Below are 19276 nucleotides of genomic sequence, written 5' to 3'. Positions count from 1 at the left end.
GACTTCTGCTGATGAAACTGCAAACTATCTTCAGTCAAACTTTTCTTCAATTTTTTATAATTCTGACTCCGGGTCTTCTTTCAAACATCTGGTCCTTGGGTCCTAAACTGTTAACCCCTAACAATATAAAGTTATTCATTTGATTTACCCAGTGAGACATGGAGACTACATGTGTCTTTTGTAGATAGAGGAAGAATCCATATCTGATATTTAAACTCACAAATTTAAAGATTCAGCTATCTGATAAAGATATATTTTTATTGTATAAGAGTAAGAGTTTATTATTATTTATTATTTTAGAATTATGTATGGAAAATACCATATACATAAACAAAAATGGACAAAAAAATAAACCTGCATCGTATGTTTTTTTTAAACTGAACTGATGTATTAGGCTATTTTGAGGCCCTAAAAGGAAAACTGATATTTAGAAATTTAGAATCCTTTTCTCTTAGTAATTTCTTGTAAATTAGTTTTTCCTCCTTTTTTTCTCTCTTTTTTTGTTGTTTCTTTAATGCTATTATGAATATAACAGTTGAATACATTGTGACCATTGTGAAGTACTGTGTATATTATGTTAATGTTCTTGTTAATGCGATAAAAAAGTTAAATATAGACTGTTTAAATGCTCTTTATGGCAATAATAATTATAAGGCACATTTTTACTAGGAAGGTTAGATCAGCATGGCCTAATTAATATTCATGAGTTATAGACATGGAGATAGAAAACTCTTGTCAAAAATAAAGGTGAAGAAAAAAGGATTTCTTCGCGAACAATTGAAATAATGGCAATTCCTTAATATTTTTATTGGCAATAAACTTGTGTTTTACATGTAAACATGTGCCTTCCATTCAAATGAACAGCCTTTCTCACAGTCAGAATCGGCCATTTTGAGCGCAGTTTGTAGTCTCCCTCTTTATCGAAGGGCTCTGATCTCCATTCGCACAGGAAATCGGTTAAGAGTTGTAACACCGGGCGTTCATTTGTTGTGGTTAACACTACTAGAGTTCTTAAAGACCCAGAGACAGACTACACACTGTCTCAACCGGTCACAACACATGAGCAACAGTTATGGAGAGTTTTAATTTGCAACAACTTGCCTCAGATATGAATATTAACTGGACGCCGATGTTTGCAGCCACAGTTTGCGGTACAGGTGCGTTAATTCTCTTCTGGAAATGGAGAAATAACCAGAAGATTCAGAAGAAAATACTAAACGCACGGAAGAGACGTGATAAATCACTTCAACAGGCTGAACAAGCGGTGCAACAATTTAAAATACAGGTAATAAAAATCTAACATGCATCAATTATTAATGCAATATGAATTATGTATAGAGTAGGCTAAGTGTTTATGTTTATGAATATGCATGTCATGCATTTAGAAGTCATGGTTCTCACGACTATTGAAACTCTGAAATTATCATGTTGTCACTATATTGTGTAAGTTGTCACAGTGGAGCCTGCCACTGCTGAATAGAATTTTTTAGCAAAATTTATGTTACTGTAAAAGTGGAGGCGGTAACAAAAATCCATTGTTTTTTCTATTATATAATAATTAATCAATTTAAAGCAAATTAAATACAATTAAATAATTTATTAAATTAAGTAATCAATCCATAGAATTTAAATAAATTAATAAAATTAAACCTTTCCCCCATCTGACTTTTATGGAGAACAACCCTCAGTTTATCTTCACTATATTGTTGACTTTTGACCTAATGTATGTGAGTGTGGTGTTCTTCTTAACAGATATTATATTACAAAAAATACTATGATACTGGAAAACTTTCCCTATATATTTTTAACTAAATGTTTGGAAACCAACATAGAAAACCACCTCTAGAGAAAATAAGCATTTGTGTAACTGGATTTTTTCCTCAAGTTGGTGAGATCAAGCCACTGTGACAACTAGCCCCAGTCTCCCCTAGGTGAATATGTAAACATCTGATGTTTGTTTCTTGCATCTCTCCAGAACCCAGACTTTGAGAGCAGTTCAATAGTATCTCTGTCTTTGTCGGAGCTCACTGGGAAACTCCAGGACGGCTCCCTGCAGCCGGATGCTGTTCTACATGCTTACATGGAAAAGGTTGTGACTGCGGCCATATTTTACCTGTCCATAACTCTTTATGGGATTTATGACTTTATTCCCAGCTTCAGAGGTTTACAAATAACTTTTATTGTAAATCTTTTAAACATTGATCCATCTTTTGCTGTCTTTTCTTGATGCCATTTACTAATAGTTTTAATTTTTACTCATATTAAAAATATCATTAAATAAGTAATAAATATGTCTCTTCTTAAAGAAAGAAAAGCTATGTTCTAATTTCTAAAAAATATTAAATTGCAGTTATGGTATTATGGAAAATAATTCATTTGAATTGATTTGGTCATAATGTGGGAAATCAAACCAACATTAGGCATTCTATGCATTTAAGAAAAATAGACATGCAGCCCAACATAGTAATAATTAACAGAAAAAAGACAAGAGCGTGCATCCGTCTTTTGCCTGGACCATATGAACAATCTGCCCATACAGGCTATTTTGAACAAATGTGCATAAATCACAGGCTATGAAGACGCTTGTAAATTACAGTCTCTATACATAAAAAGAACATAGCCATATATGAGCCTTCACTGTCATGTAATAGGCTATCGGGGATATTTTAGCAGATTCACTCTGCATTTAAATGCGGTTGTCTCTCCTGGAACTCTGCAGTGTGTATGTGGCCGTTGGTCCTCTTAGCAGCATGAAAAATAAATGTTTTAATCAAATTATGAATAGATCATATACAGAAAGTGAGCAAAGAGTCGCAGCGTGATCGGCTACAATTCTCATCTCTGCAAATCACGTTGTAATTAGAAACCTTTGACGGTCTTCAGACTAACAGAGAGTGTGAACACAAACCAGCACGGGACCGTTTGAAAGCAGCAGCCTAGAAGAGGGTACCGGATTGAGTTGAAATAGTCAGAGCTATTGGACCCACAGTCCGCCGTGCCTATTGATTCCCGGCCCGCACCTGCACTGCAAATGACAACGTAAATATGAATCTACCCATTACATCAAATATTAGCGGTTGCCCGCGTGCAGGACTCTATCTCTGCTGATTCTGCAGCCAATGAGATTGCTTGCTCAACATTTAAATAGCCTGGTTCAGTGTTCGCTGTAGGCTAGTCCTGAGAGTTTTCTGAACCCCTCCACCTCCCCAGCTCCACCTCCCCAGATCTGCTATGGGATTTGTGTGTGTCTGCTTATGCAGTGGCAGCATATCTTACATTCTCACAGCAGCGTGTCTGTGTATCTATTATTAGTAGCAAGTCCATACTTACTGTGCAGCAGCAGCAATATCAGCAGGAGAATCGAGTCCGCCAAGACCAAATACATTAACATTGCCATATTCAGTAACATGCTAAAACTATTCAGAGAGTTTTCATGATTGCAATCATATATCTACGTGCATATATACTTATGTAGTAAAAGAAAACACAAAAACTAAGAATAGAATATATGGATGCTTGTTTCCACCACAGAATAAAAAATAAATAAAAGGTAATTGCGTCTTTTTATCTCACAATTCTGACTCAGAAACTCTCTTATCCCGACTTCTATTTCAATTTTAAACAATTTGCCAGAACTGTTTTAAATGTATTTCTTTACTATTGTGTTTCAGAGACTGTGGGTATTTTATGTTTTGCTGTATTGCTGTGTGTTTTGTCCTTGTGTTTATCTGCTGGCTGGACAAATAATTGCCCCTCGGGGACAATAAAGTTACCTTGACCTTGACCCTGAGATATAAAGTCGCAATTGCGTGTAATAAAGTCAGAATAGTGAGATATAAACTCACAATTCTGAGAAAAAAAGTCAGTCTTTTTTTCCTTAGCATTTGTGAGTTTATAGCTCACAATTTTGAGAAATAAAGTCAGAATTGCAAGATGTAAACTCGCAATTGGGAGATAAAAAGTTGCAATTATCTTTTAAAATGTTTTATAATGTGGCGTAAACAAGCTTCCATAAGTATATTTATTTTTATTTTTATTTTATTTTTTATATATATTTTATTATTATTATTATTATTATTATTATATATTTTTTTACTTTGGGATGATAGAAAAAAGTGCAGAAAAGCAGCAGAAAAACTAATGCAAATAATAAGCAATTATCAGCGCTTATTGTTGAGGTCTGTTTGAATGAAACCACTTGTTATCACAAACTGAGATGTGTAATGTCACACTTCAAAGGCTCTGGAAGTGAACAAGAATCTGAACTGCAGCACTGAGATCTTAATGGAGTCTGTGGAGCAACTGACAGAAATCAGCACTCAATCAGAGAAAGGTCTTCTGTATGGAGTGCCGATCAGCATCAAGGACAACGTTGGATATAAGGTCAATATAAGAGAACAGAGGATTACGCAGGTGAAGACAGGTGACTTCCTGTTTGTGGTGTACGTAACTTCCTGTTTGCGTGTGCAGGGTCATGATTCTTCATGTGGTGTTGTGGGTAAGTTGGATCAGCCTGCGGTCATGGACAGTGTGGTGGTTACAGTGCTAAAGAAACAGGGCGCCATCCCATTCATCAAGACCAACATACCACAAGGCCTTCTCAGGTGAGTAAACAGTGCACATCATTCCTGTGGGAAAAACCTGGTGATATCAGATGATTTGCAGAGCAAGACGAGCCATGGGAATGAATCTTAAGTCAATGAGAGAGTATGAAGAGACCGTGCAGTTAGCAACTCTTTTAATTTAATTTGATCTTTTTAATAAAATAAAAATAAAACATTGAGGGCGGGGGCGGGGGCGGGGGCGGGGGGGGGGGCATGTCACAACATTGTCACAGTGCTAAAATAAAATAAAAATAATAATAATGCTCCTAAAGATGAGTTTTTTTTTCATTCTTTCATTTTTTCTTAATGAAGGTAATGTCTCATTTTTATTTTCATTTTGCAGTGACCTTTCTTCATGAAATTGAACTTTTCACCTCGCAAAGCAATTTATTTGGTACTATTTTCTATAGAACAGAGACATGCAAGCCCTCTGTTCAGGCTTTTTTTTATTTATTTTTTTTAAAGCTAGTATGCTGTTTCTAAAAGGACTAGTCTAATATACTAGTACTTCATTTCTCTCCTGCAGACCTCAGTATTCATAACAGAGAATTCACAAAAGAGCTCTTCAAATGACAGGGTCTTATTAGCATCTGTTAAAAGGATGGTATTATGGCATTATTTATGGGCCGTAATTACATGGGAAATGTGTGATATGTAAGGCTTAGCTTATGCTGAACCATGATTTTCAATATAAGACCTTTGTACTGAAAAATAAGTTCAAGAGTGATTTATCTTCAGTCATAAACACCTGGGGCTCCACAATCATTAAACATGTTATGAGAGTTGAAATTAGACAAAAGTCAAGTTTCAGGGGTCAGCTAGAGTAGTACAGAAACTAGAGCAGAAGTGAGAATGTGTCTTCAGTTGTTTCTTGAAGGTTGTGATGGTCTCAGGAAATCAGGTAGAGGCTGAAAGCTCGTTCTACCACAGAGGAACTGAGAGAGTGAAGGTTCTGGAAAGCGATTTTGTACCTTTGTATCCATTGAGACTTTTTCGATTAGTTCAATTGTAGGGATACGATATAATTGCGATACTCCAAGACATAAGGTAAAAGGTTTTTAAAAAAATTAACTGTTGATTAAAATGCTAAATTTGGTTATACAGTACATTGCTGTGGAAATGAACAGGCTTGGACTTGGTGCTGATAACCCAATGCACAGGACAATAGTGACACCAGAATAAAAATATTCATGATTCTGAAGCTGAAAAAACAGAATTATTTTAGACGAATATGCTTGCACTCTGTCACTGACTAGATATATCAAAAATAATACTTTTTTTACTGGTAACATAAGACATTTGGCATTATCAGGACCCACACATGATCCTCCATTGCATTATTATACATCAACATTATATATAGTAGTTTAATCTAGTACTGACACTAAAACTCTGTAAACTTGAATTTTTTCTCACATAGTAATTTTCATTTTGGGTGAACTATACACAATACTTATTGTCACTATCCACGATACATATTGTTGCATTTTTGTATTGCAATATATTGTGACATGATATATTGTTACACCCCTATTCAATTGTAACCAACCCAACCCCTCTGTATTTGTATCGACTGTAGTTATGAGTGCAGTAACCCCATTTATGGGCAAACCTTGAACCCCTGCAACCTCAAGAAGACGTCTGGCGGTTCATCTGGAGGAGAGGGAGCTCTGATCGGAGGAGGCGGATCTATCCTGGGCATTGGCACTGATATTGGAGGGAGCATTCGTATCCCATCAGCCTTCTGTGGGATTTGTGGATTTAAGCCCACATCGAAGAGGATAAGGTTCATGTGTGCCTTTGGTCACATTTGTTTAATTTTCCAAAGCAAAGGGTTCACAGCAGTTCTTGCTTCAGTAAATGACAACAAAGCTTTTAAAGATTCTGTCAGACAAATAAGTGTTTTATAAAATGCCTTGTGCCTGGTGGTAAATTAATGTATGTTGAGATTTTGCTACTGTATGTTTAAACTGTAACAGGGTTAATGTTTCATGATGTTGAGCCATTACTAGCCTTGTGCTCAAGGTCACGACACTACAAGGTGTTTATTAGAAATATAATTTAATGCCCATATTGCCATATTATTTACTATAGAAAGTCAAGGTAACGGAGTTGATCATTTAAGAGACAAATCTAACAACATTTGAAAAAACATGTTAACACATTTACAGCGTACAGGTGTCACTTCATAGTGATGATGATGTCGTCATAATGTTTTGTGTGTACATTTTTATTAAGAACACAATCTCATAATCAAGAGTATGATTATGATCATTAAGGGATAGTTATAATGGCAACAGGGTGGATGCATAACATAGGAAATCAACTTCAAGTATTTGAATAATGCATTATATCTATTAATATCTTTAAAAAAAATACAAAAAGAAAGAAAAAATACTAGAATTTGCTTGCATATGTTTTTTCATAATTAAAATGACCATATTTACTAATATTTTCTTTCTTTTGATTTTAGATTGACATTTTTTGTGAGATTCACCTGTAGCTCTTTTGTTGAGATGTTGTGCATATAATCTACTTGTTTTTTCTTGTTCTTTGATTTGCTTTATTTTTTATATCATCCTTGTTTAGCGGTCAAGAAATCAGTTCTTGTGTCAAAGGCCAGAAGTCAGGTAAGATCAGGTTTATCAAACTGCTGGTCTAGTTTTGAACTGTAAACAAGCCGAAATATAAGATGTGCATAATCTATGTGCTGGATTACAGTGTTGTCCTCTATTGGCCCTTTGGCAAGAGACGTCGAGAGCGTGGCTCTGTGTATGCGGGCACTGCTTTGCCAAGACATGTTCACATTGGATCCCAATGTTCCTCCTATACCATTCAACCAAAAGGTCCTGTATAAATATAGCACATCAAATGCTTGTTTATGGGTCAATTATAGGTGAAATGCAGAATCTATGATACTTTCCTCTTATGAAACAGGTGTATGAGAGCTCAAAGCCCCTGAGGATTGGTTATTATGAGAACGATGGTTTCCAGCAGCCGTCTCCAAGCATGGCCAGGGCCTTCAGGGAGACTAAAGCCCTGCTGGAGAGAGCAGGCCACACGGTACACAACTACACTACATTACACTACACCACACTACACTACATTAATAGTTCTTATATTAGCCATCGGCAGTTTGTTGGCAAGCAAAGGATATGCCCTTTTCAAACCATTAACACGCAACAAATAGTTATGTATTTGTAAAATATAGATCACCCATTTTTTACTGGATGTAACATCACAGTCTAAATGGCTTTTAAGATCTAAAATAAATAATAATTATGACTAAAATATACATATAGCTATCTTGTTATCTTGTGAATTTAAATGTAGTTTTCAAATTCTACATGTAACACCAGTAATTGTATTTTTATGAGAGCAGGGACTATTGTTGTTGTATGAATGTAATAATTAATAACTATGTTCAAATGAGTAAATGTGTGTTTCTGTATGTATATTTGTTTTTATATCCATTATATCACACATTGTTTGGAGGACAACATTGGGCAGGATGTGAAATATTTTTTTTATTTTAAATAATGGGTTAAAATTAATTCATTTTTTAATAAATAATAAATGTTACTAAATTCCTTGTACAAGTAATTTTTTTTTTTTTTTTTGCTTTTGTTTATTTTTAATTTAGTCATTTTACTTTCTGTTTAAAAATGGGAAGCTGTAATGCAGACTCGGACGAGCTTGGGTTGAGATCCATGTGCAGCTTTATTAGTGAAGACAATAGAGTCAAACAAACAGTCAAGGGTCAGCAACCAGCAAAGGACAGGACAGGACAGGACAGTCAACAAACCATCAGGAATAGAGAGTGACAGCAAACAGAGGAAGGTCAACAAGGAGTCATAAACAGATAAACAGTCTGCGCATCACAACATAGAAATGATAAACTGGGAAAATAAATGCTCAGAAATGTCCACTAAGGCAAAACAAGACTTCGCACAGATAATAGAAATTAATTAAAAAACATTCATCCGATTAATCGAAGCATCATTCCAAAGGGCAACCCTGCCGGAGTCCAACATGCACCGGGAACAAGTCTGACTTACTGCCGGCAATGCGAACCAAGCTCCTGCTTCGGTCGTACAGGGACCGGACAGCCCTTAGTAAAGGACCCCGGACCCCATACTCCCGGAGCACCCTCCACAGGCCGCCGCGAGGGACACAGTCGAATGCCTTCTCCAAATCCACAAAGCACATGTGGACTGGTTGGGCAAACTCCCATGAACCCTCCAGCACCCTGTAGAGGGTATAGAGCTGGTCCAGTGTTCCACGGCCCGGACGAAAACCACACTGTTCCTCCTGAATCCGAGGTTCTACTATCGGCCGTATTCTCCTCTCCAGTACCCTGGCTTAGACTTTCCCAGGGAGGCTGAGAAGTGTGATCCCCTGTAGTTGGAACACACCCTCCGGTCCCCCTTCTTAAAAAGAGGGACCACCACCCCGGTCTGCCACCCCAGAGGCACTGTCCCCGACCGCCACGCGATGCTGCAGAGGCGTGTCAGCCAAGACAGCCCCACAACATCCAGAGACTTGAGGTACTCAGGGCAGATCTCATCCACCCCCGGTGCCTTGCCACCGAGGAGTTTCTTGACTACCTCGGTGACTTCAGCTTGGGTGATGGACGAGTCCACCTCCGGGCCCTCAGCCTCTGCTTCCTCAATGGAAGACGTGATGGCGGGATTGAGGAGATCCTCGAAGTATTCCTTCCACCGTCCAACGACATCCCCAGTTGAGGTCAACAGCTCCCCACCTCTACTGTAAACAGCGTTGGTAGGGCACTGCTTCCCTCTCCTGAGGCGCCGGACGGTTTGCCAGAATCTCTTCGAGGCCAGCCGATAGTCCATCTCCATGGCCTCACCGAACTCCTCCCAGGCCCGAGTTTTTTCCTACATAACCACCCAGGCTGCAGTTCGCTTGGCCTGTCGGTACCCGTCAGCTGCCTCAGGAGTCCCGCAAGCCAACCAGGCCCGATAGGACTCCTTCTTCAGCTTGACGGCATCCCTTACTTCCGGTGTCCACCACCGGGTTCGGGGATTGCCGCCTCGACAGGCACCGGAGACCTTACGGCCACAGCTCCGAGCGGCCGCTTCGACAATAGAGGTGGAGAACATGGTCCACTCGGACTCAATATCTCCAGCCTCCCTCGGGATCCGGTCGAAGCTCCGCCGGAGGTGGGAGTTGAAGATCTCTCTGACAGGAGACTCGGCCAAACGTTCCCAGCAGACCCTCACAGTACGCTTGGGTCTGCCGAGTCTGTCCAGCTTCCTCCCCCGCCATCGGATCCAACTCACCACCAGGTGGTGATCAGTTGACAGCTCCGCCCCTCTCTTTACCCGAGTGTCCAAGACATACGGCCGCAGGTCAGATGAAACGACTACAAAGTCGATCATCGACCTACGGCCTAGGGTGTCCTGGTGCCACGTGCACTGATGGACACCCTTATGCTTGAACATGGTGTTCGTTATGGACAAACTGTAACTAGCACAGAAGTCCAATAACTGAACACCGCTCGGGTTCAGATCAGGGGGGCCGTTCCTCCCAATCACGCCCCTCCAGGTGTCACTGTCGCTACCCACGTGGGCATTGAAGTCCCCCAGTAGAACGACGGAGTCCCCAGTTGGAGCACTTTCCAGCACCCCTCCCAGAGACCCCAAGAAGGCCGGGTACTCTGCACTGCCGTTTGGCCCGTAGGCACACACGACAGTGAGAGACCTATCCCCGATCCGAAGGCGCAGGGAAACGACCCTCTCGTTCACCGGGGTGAACTCCAACACATGGCGGCTGAGCTGGGGGGCTATAAGCAAACCCACACCAGCCCGCCGCCTCTCACCATGGGCAACTCCAGAGTGGTGAAGAGTCCATCCTCTCTCAAGGAGTGTGGTTCCAGAGCCCAAGCCGTGCGTAGCGGTGATCCCGACTATCTCTAGTCGGAACCTCTCAACCTCACACACAATCTCAGGCTCCTTCCCCGCCAGCGAGGTGACGTTCCACGTCCCTAGAGCTAGCTTCCGTGTCCAGGGATCGGGTTGTCGAGGCCCCCGCCTTCGACTGCCGCCCGATCCTCTTAGCACCGGCCCCTTACGGTCCCTCCTGCAGATGGTGAGCCCACGGGAAGGCGGCCCCACGTCGCTCCTTCGGGCTGAGCCCGGCCGGACCCCGTGGGGGGAGGCCCGGCCACCAGGCGCTCGCATACGAGCCCCAACCCCGGGCCTGGCTCCAGGGTGGGGCCCCGGCTGCGCCATACCGGGCGACGTCACGGTCCTCTGTTTAGTTTTCTTCATAAGGGGTTTTTGAACCGCTCTTAGTCTGACCCGTTGCCTAGGACCTGTTTGCCTTGGGAGACCCTACCAGGGGCATATAGCCCCGGACAACATAGCTCCTAGGTTCATTCGGGAGGCGGGATTAGCTGAGGTAACAGACAGCAGACAAACGGCTAGTAGTGACAGCAGCGGTAATACACCTGTCACTCAAGTGGCCACGCCCTTAATTATGCAGAACTTTAAGGCTTAATATAATTTAAACCAATGAGTTATAAAAAAAAATCACCCCCCTCACAGTTGTCATAAAGGGCAAAATTAGCTATATAGACCAAAACCAATTTTTGTACCAGGCTGTAAACACATTGTTTCTGCTGTAAAGTTGGGCATATTAACATGAGGGGTATATGGGATTCACTCTCTTTGTCTCTAGCAGCCAGTCGATGAATTTTAACAGTTTAAGTCACTTCCGTGTTGGATTCAAGAGAGAGACCGGAAAGGTTGCGGCTTGGTTTAAACACTATACATTATACAGAACGTGTGATAAGTTGAGATCTGCAGACTTGAAAAGCAGGTCTGATGTTCTGGTCTGGTGTGTTGTTCACATTTCAGCTTGTTCCTTTCCCACCTCTACGGCTCTACGAAGTCTTCTTTGAGTTCACTTTTAAAGGGGTCATGGCTGATGGAGGCAGAACGCTCTACAGTCATCTGTACGTCTGGTATCAGCACATTCACACGTCATGATTGATATCCATTAGAACTATTCCAGTGTTTCTGGCCTCATTAAAGACGCTGTAGTCACCTCTGATTCATAGTAATCACACATTATGTTTGTATTCATATGTGTGTGATTTCAGGAAGTCAGGCCCCATTGATCCGTGTCTCCGGGATCAGGCCGCCCTGTTGCGGATCCCAGGCTTCATAAAGAAGTTACTCTCTGTTGTTCTGAAGCCTGTTGTGAGTTCTGTAAATGTTGTTTCTGTTTCTCATTTGCATCTAATTAAGCAATCTGTTTTACTCAAGCTAATATGTTTTAACTGTTTTATGTTTGGATTACTTTCTCCAGTATCCGCGGTTGTCTGCAAGCCTGAAAGCAAGTGCTGGAGTTGGGTAAGCTACAGACATTTTTTGTTTATATTACTTTGCATAATGAATATAATTATGCTGATAAATCTTGTGTTCTTGAGTGTAATTTAAGTTACGATAATTTTTTTTATTAAAAAATAAAAGGGGGGAGGGGGTGTCAGTAAGATTTATTTGAATCAAATTAATAATTTTATTCAGCAAGCATGAATGAAATCGATAAAGTGGCAGTAAAGACCTCTACATTATTACAAACTGTGAATTTTTTAAGTTTTTATGCATTAAACAATCCTGACAAAAATCTATCATGTTTTCTATAATAATCTGAAGCAGCACAACTGTTTTCAACATTGATAATAATTATAAATGTTTATTGAGCATCAAATCATCATATTAGAATGATTTCTGAAGGATCATGTGACACTGAAGACTGGAGTAATGATGCTGAAAATTCACAGGAATAAATTACATTTTAACATATATTCACGTAGAAAACAGTCATTTTAAATTGTAATAATATTTCACAATAGAACTGAGCAGAATTGAAATGATACCATTACTTTAAATTTTTTTTTTCTCTTGCAAGGTCTATAGCAGAATTATGGAGACATCATGTAAATATTGAGGTAGAATTTCATTATTTTGATTTTATTATTAATATTACGTGGTCTTCTACAACTTTCATCAGCACCACTGAGATTGTAGAAATGATTATCACAGTGTAATAGAGGCCTATGGTTTTCTCTGGTCATTGCTGTAGCACATTAAATCATGTGAAGCCTCACATTATGCACATTGTTTCTTCATTTTCAATCCTGGAACCATTTATAATCCCTGCTAGGAAACATTTAAATGCCATCCTGACAAAAAAAATAAAATAAAAGATTATTATGTGTCCTCATTTCAGTGTATTATTGTGACCGGTGTTGGGGAAAGTTACTTTTAAAAGTAATACAATATTGTGTTACTCCCTATAAAAGTAACTAATTGCATTAATTAGTTAATTTTTATAGACAGTAATGTGTTATTACATTATTTTTTTCTTACCTGGGCTGGGTTTGCTTCCTTGTTTTTTTTATTAAAAAAAAAAAAAAAAAAAAAAACTATTCTTGGCAAATGTAAATGACCTTTCACACCAAACGTGAATAAGCCTCAGGCTGAAGGAAATGCAAATTCACGTCTGTACAGCAGCTCAAACAAACCTTTCAGCTGTGCTGCAATTCTGGACCCGGAAGAACAAGAAAGTTCAACTCTTACTTCAGCATTAAAAACGCATATGATGTTTATTACGGAATACCACAATATTTAAAGGTGTTTAGCAGTGATATTTCTATTTACAGCGAAGTATGCTAATTGCCTGCACAGTGCACAGAATATGATGCCATTATAATAAAACAATATAATATATAACGGTAAAGTTTACAATGGCTTCATAAATTAATTCAAAACATAAAAAAGCAAAACACCTGATTTTTTTGTTTTTTTTTGTTCTTCATTTTCTAGAACTAGAGTTTAAGAACCTTGCTGTATTTTTGTGTAATTAATTAAGAGAAAATACACCGCCATCTTACTCCAACGAAAGTGACTTGAACACACATACCGTCGTAAACACGACTTCCCACCTCATAAATACAAACTTCCCAGAAGGACTTGAACGCACCATAATCCCGATTTCTCTTAACACGGGACAGGAGAGCTGTCAGTCAATGCATGGGAAAACGTACTCCGTTACTAACGTAACCTCGGTTCTCTCTAGAAGAGGGAACGAGTATTGCATAATATCTTACGCTATGGGGAAAACCTCTTTTCCGCGAGATATTGAAGCCAAAAAATGATCCTTAATTTTGTAATAATGTAAAACGCGTTGCGGCAGCAAGCAGACATAGGCGAGACAGCTCGCGCGCCTATTGGCAACCCTGCGGCAACTGCAGCAGCCTATCGAGAGAGGCCCCACTGCGTCACGTCCCGCCGAAACGGGCGTGGCTTGGGCCTATAAATATGGCTCGACAGGCTGTGAAATCTGGTTTTTCATCGCTGAAGCGAACCAGAGCGTGATGCATGCACGGCAAAGATACGCAGTACTCGTTCCCTCTTCTAGAGAGAACCGAGGTTACGTTAGTAACCGAGTACGTTCTCTTACAAGAGGTCTCTCGTACTGCGTAATATCTTACGCTAACACAGTGTAAAACGCCGTGTGTGCTGAGATCCAACACCAAAGTCCCAAGGGCAAGTGCCCGGGGCTCATATAGTGCATGATCATCAGGGACTCGGAGACAGTCCGGGAAAGAGGGGCTGGAACAGCATCATTCCTGTAATAAGTAGCGTCCTGTAAGGAGCAATTATATAAATAGTGTTCCACACAGTCAGGGCGAAGACTCGTCCTGGTCTGATGAATATTACGGGTCTTACACACTGCCCATGGAGTATTTAATCAATCAGCGAGCGGTGCTCGAGCAATTTCAGTATTCTGCGCTGATAGCATCAGGCAGACAGTACTGATTTTAGACCGAAAGCAGCTTAGCCTGCAAGGCAGGAACCTCTAGGTTATAAAACCTTATAAATGTAGACGGGGAGCTCTGCTCTGGGCGAGGCTGCCAGATCGAGCCCTTGGCCTGAGAGAGGAGGTCTTTCCTCACTGGTATTGGCCATGGGGCAGTGCTCGTCAGCTGCATCAGAACCGGGAACCAAGCTTGGTTCGTCCAGAACGGAGCCACAAGTAGCACTGAGCATCCGTTTTCCCTGATTCGCTCTAATACCTGAGGAGCAAGACGGGGGGGAAAGCATAGAGCGGGCAGCGGGGCCAGACGTGGGCCAGCGCATCCCTGCTCTTGGAGAAAATCTCCGGACAGTGATCGTTTTCCTGAGACTAGGGCTGTCGCGGTGAAGGATTTTCGTTGGAACAACGTTGGAACACGTTGTTGTCTTTGGAGCTCTATCGATTTGATTTATAATTCTTGATTTTCTCTTTAAACTCACTTACAACGAACATTTTCCACTTTTCCTCACTGAGAAGCACTACTGCTCAAACCTCATAGTTACAACGCGGACTGTTGAGCAGACGCGTCTCAAGCCTATTAGTGATCCAACGCTGGATACTCCTATAGGTTACGTCCGTGGATCACGGCTGAACGCGTCTTCTCCACACTCACTTACACCCGTACCACTAAAAAGACGGATTATATCCAAGAGTTTAGTCATAAATTAGTATTAATACTGATAGCATCACTGGTAGCGTCGTTGCTAACTTACTGTCCATCTGTTAAAATGGCGAATATATCAGATGTAAGCACGCATTGCAGTCTGAGCTGGAAGCTGTTGAGAATCAGATCCACGAAACAACGATTATTGTGTCAGGACCGCTTCCCACGTACCGACTAGGACATGAAAAGTTTAGTAGACTATTCACGCTAAATGAATGGTTAATGTCATGGTGCAATGAGCAGAAACTGCTCTTTGTAAATAATTGTAATCTGTTTTGGGAGCGTCCTAGGCTTTTCCGTGCCGATGGCTTACACCCAAGCAGATTCGGAGTGGATCTTCTGTCGGATAACATCTCCAAAATGTTAAATACCGTTAGATGACTAGTTACCAAAAGTCCAAATCATAGTCTCTGCTGCACCAATTTAACTGATATAAATACTAGTGTAGAACATTGCATAGAAACTGTGTCTATTCCTCGTTTAGTGAGATCAAATAATAAATCTACTGCAGGATCTAGGAAAAATCTAATTGTTATTAAAACAGAAAATGTTGCTATTAGTAAACAAAAACAATTTCTAAAGCTAGGTCTTCTAAACATTAGATCACTCACACCTAAGGCAGTTATTGTAAATGAAATAGTCACAGATAATAGCTTCGATGTACTTTGCCTTACTGAAACCTGGGTTAAACCAAATGATTATTTCGGTCTAAATAAGTCTACTCCATCTGGATACTCCTATAAGCATGAGCCCCGTCTGATTGGTCGTGGCGGCGGTGTTGCAACAATCTATAGAGATATTCTCAATGTTACTCAGAAAACGGGTTATAAGTTTATTTCGTTTGAAGTACTTGTACTAAATGTTACGCTCTTAGATGTTTGAAAAAAATCCCTATTATCTCTAGCCTTGGCTACCGTATATAGACCGCCTGGGCCTTACGCTGATTTCCTAAAAGAGTTTGCAGATTTTCTCTCAGATCTATTGGTCAATGTCGATAAAGCATTAATTGTTGGAGATTTTAACATACACGTAGATAATCCAAATGATGCGTTAGGGGCTGCGTTTACAGATTTATTAAATTCCTTTGGGGTCAAGCAAAACGTCACCGGACCAACTCATCGTCTTAATCATACACTCTATTTAATTATATTATATGGAACCGATCCAACCGATATAGATATCATTCCACAAAGTGATGATGGCACTGACCATTATATGGTAACTTACGTACTGCTGTAATATGTCATGCGGCGCCGCGTTATCGACCAGGCAGAACAATCCTTCCATCCACCATAGATAATTTCTCAAATTGCTTATCTAATCTGTCTCAGCTGCTGCCTGAACCCAAACAAACAGATGAATTAGAAGAACTAACTAGCACTATGAGCTCCATTCTCTCTGGAACACTGGATATTGTTGCACCAATTAGATTAAAAAAGGTCAGAGAGAAAATTAAAGCACCATGGTACAACAATACTACGCGTGTTCTAAAGAGAGAAACCCGTAATTTAGAGCGTAAATGGAAACAAACTAATTTAGAGGTCTTTAGAATCGCGTGGAAAGACAGTATGTCACGTTATAAAAAGGCCCTAAAAGCGGCCAGGGCTGAGCACCTCCGCAAACTAATAGAAAATAACCAAAATAATCCAAGGTTTTTATTTAACACCGTGGCTAGACTAACAAATAAACAGACATCACCCGAACAAAATATCCCGTTACAGTTTAGTAGTAATGATTTCATGAACTTCTTCACTGAGAAAATAGAAAACATCAGAACCACAATTGTAAACGTTCCATCTTCAATCGCGCCTTATTATTCAGCCTCAATTATCACCCCGCAAGAACAATTACAGTGCTTTACAACTATAGAACAAAAAGAGTTAAATAAACTTATCATTTCATCTAAAACAACAACATGTTTATTAGATCCTATACCAACTAAACTATTGGAAGAAGTGTTACCTGTAGTGGAGGAGCCTCTCCTCAATATTATTAACTAGGTTATGTTCCAAGAACATTTAAACTGGCAGTTATAAAACCTCTCATTAAGAAACCACAATTAGATCATAATAATCTAGCAAATTATAGACCCATTTCAAATCTTCCATTTATGTCTAAAATACTAGAAAAAGTTGTGTCCGCTCAACTGGGCTCTTTCTTGCAAGAAAATGACATCTATGAAAAGTTTCAGTCTGGATTCAGGCCGCACCATAGCACTGAAACTGTGCTCGTTAAAATCACAAATGATTTACTTTTAGCTTCTGACCAAGGCTGTATCTCAATACTAGTTTTACTTGATCTTAGTGCTGCGTTCGATACTATAGATCATACAATACTCTTAGATCGACTACAAAATTATACTGGTGTTCAAGGACAAGCATTAAGCTGGTTCAGATCATACTTATCAGACCGCTACCATTTTGTCTATTTAAATGGAGAAAAATCGATCATAACTTCAGTAAACTATGGAGTGCCGCAGGGATCTGTGTTGGGCCCTCTATTATTCTCAATATATATGCTGCCACTTGGAAATATTATAAGGAAACATGGAATTAGTTTCCATTGTTATGCTGATGACACTCAAATCTATATTTCATCACGGCCGGATGAAAACGCTAAATTATCCAAATTGACAGAGTGTGTTAAAGATATAAAAGATTGGATGACGCGTAATTTTCTTTTATTAAATCCAGACAAGACAGAGGTAATACTTATCGGTTCAAAAAAACGCCCACAAAACCTCTTACAATACAACTTTAACATCGTAGGATGTCCTGTTTCTTTATCCTCTACAATAAAAGACCTGGGTGTTATACTTGACTGCAACCTGTCTTTTGAAAATCATATTTCATATGTTACATAAACAGCCTTTTTCCACCTTAGAAACATTGCTAAGCTACGTAATATCCTATCAGTTTCTGATGCAGAAAAGCTAGTTCATGCAATTATGACCTCGAGACTAGATTACTGTAATGCTTTATTAGCTGGTTGTCCTGCATCCTCAATAAACAAGCTACAGTTAGTCCAAAATGCAGCCGCTAGAGTTCTTACTAGATCAAGAAAATATGATCATATAACACCGATTTTATCATCACTACATTGGTTACCTATAAAGTTCCGTATTATTTACAAGGTATTGCTACTGACTTATAAAGCCCTAAACGGCTTAGCTCCAGTCTATTTAACGGATCTTCTATCGCCCTATAATCCATTTGCGCTCTTTAAGATCAGTAAATTCGAGGCTTTTGGTCATACCTAGGATATCCAGATCAACCAAAGGAGGGAGATCATTTTCACATTTAGCTCCAAAACTCTGGAATAGCCTTCCTGATACTGTTCGTTGCTCAGACTCGCTCTCCCAGTTTAAAACTAGATTAAACTGGATCTAGTTACGCATCTTTTCGGCCAGGCATTCATATAATATTTTTAATCTTACAGTTCAAACTACAATCCGGTCTCTAGTTCATAAACGCCAGTGGAGAACTGGCCCCCGACTGAGCCTGGGTTCTCCCAAGGTTTTTTTTCTCTCCATTAGGTCACCTGATGGAGTTTTAGGACACCACTAGGTCACTTGATGGAGTTTTTCGGTTCCTTGCCACTGTTGCCTTTGGCTTGCTCAGTTGGGGATATTTTGGGGATATTTAATTTTATTTTATCAATCAATAAATTCCACTAGAAACAAACCTTGTTGTATTATTTTAATTTAATACTGTGAAGCTGCTTTGATACAATCTGTATTGTGAAAAGCGCTATACAAATATACTTGACTTGACTTGACTTTTCCCTTGCGGTAATTTTGAGTGGCTCAATAGCGCGATATGCGGTTTTACCGCATTTATTAATTTATTTTGATTTATTTATATTTATTTGTTGCTATATAAATAATCAGCATGCACAAAATTGAGTACATTTTTAGTAACCAATAAACCGAAACTAAACAGCGTCTCTCCGCATTGAAAGCCTGTCACTCAGCGCGCTGTTGTTACGGCAACGGACTGTCTTTGAGTAAACTATTCATTCAACAACACGTTCAAAAATGCTGATTGATTCATTGATTCAAGATAGTAATGAAACAAGGTTAATTATTTTTTAACTTTGAGCTCCACTTTTCAAGGCTCAG

The 19276-nt window shown here is 39.7% G+C and overlaps 2 protein-coding genes across 2 annotated transcripts in view; one reads left to right on the top strand and one right to left on the bottom strand.

The window, feature by feature from the left end:
- uqcrh (ubiquinol-cytochrome c reductase hinge protein) overlaps positions 1-19276 on the bottom strand; it is a 77637-nt gene that overhangs the window by 4988 nt on the left and 53373 nt on the right. The gene's annotated exons all lie outside the window — the stretch shown is intronic.
- Positions 860-19276, top strand: part of LOC307165361 (fatty-acid amide hydrolase 1-like) — a 28127-nt gene continuing 9710 nt past the window's right edge. Inside the window, exons 1-12 of the mRNA XM_079882919.1 lie at positions 860-1285; positions 1976-2089; positions 4240-4383; positions 4471-4604; positions 6184-6390; positions 7194-7234; positions 7326-7450; positions 7542-7667; positions 11486-11583; positions 11731-11830; positions 11940-11983; positions 12543-12582. Coding sequence (XP_079739045.1) covers positions 1073-1285; positions 1976-2089; positions 4240-4383; positions 4471-4604; positions 6184-6390; positions 7194-7234; positions 7326-7450; positions 7542-7667; positions 11486-11583; positions 11731-11830; positions 11940-11983; positions 12543-12582 — 1386 coding nt within the window. The 5' untranslated portion in view covers positions 860-1072. The remainder of the gene's footprint in view (positions 1286-1975; positions 2090-4239; positions 4384-4470; positions 4605-6183; positions 6391-7193; positions 7235-7325; positions 7451-7541; positions 7668-11485; positions 11584-11730; positions 11831-11939; positions 11984-12542; positions 12583-19276) is intronic.

This window comes from Squalius cephalus (genome assembly GCF_949319135.1).
Source record: "Squalius cephalus genome assembly, chromosome: 10".
Taxonomy (NCBI): domain Eukaryota; kingdom Metazoa; phylum Chordata; class Actinopteri; order Cypriniformes; family Leuciscidae; genus Squalius; species Squalius cephalus.
This window is presented reverse-complemented; position numbering and strand designations above follow the sequence as displayed.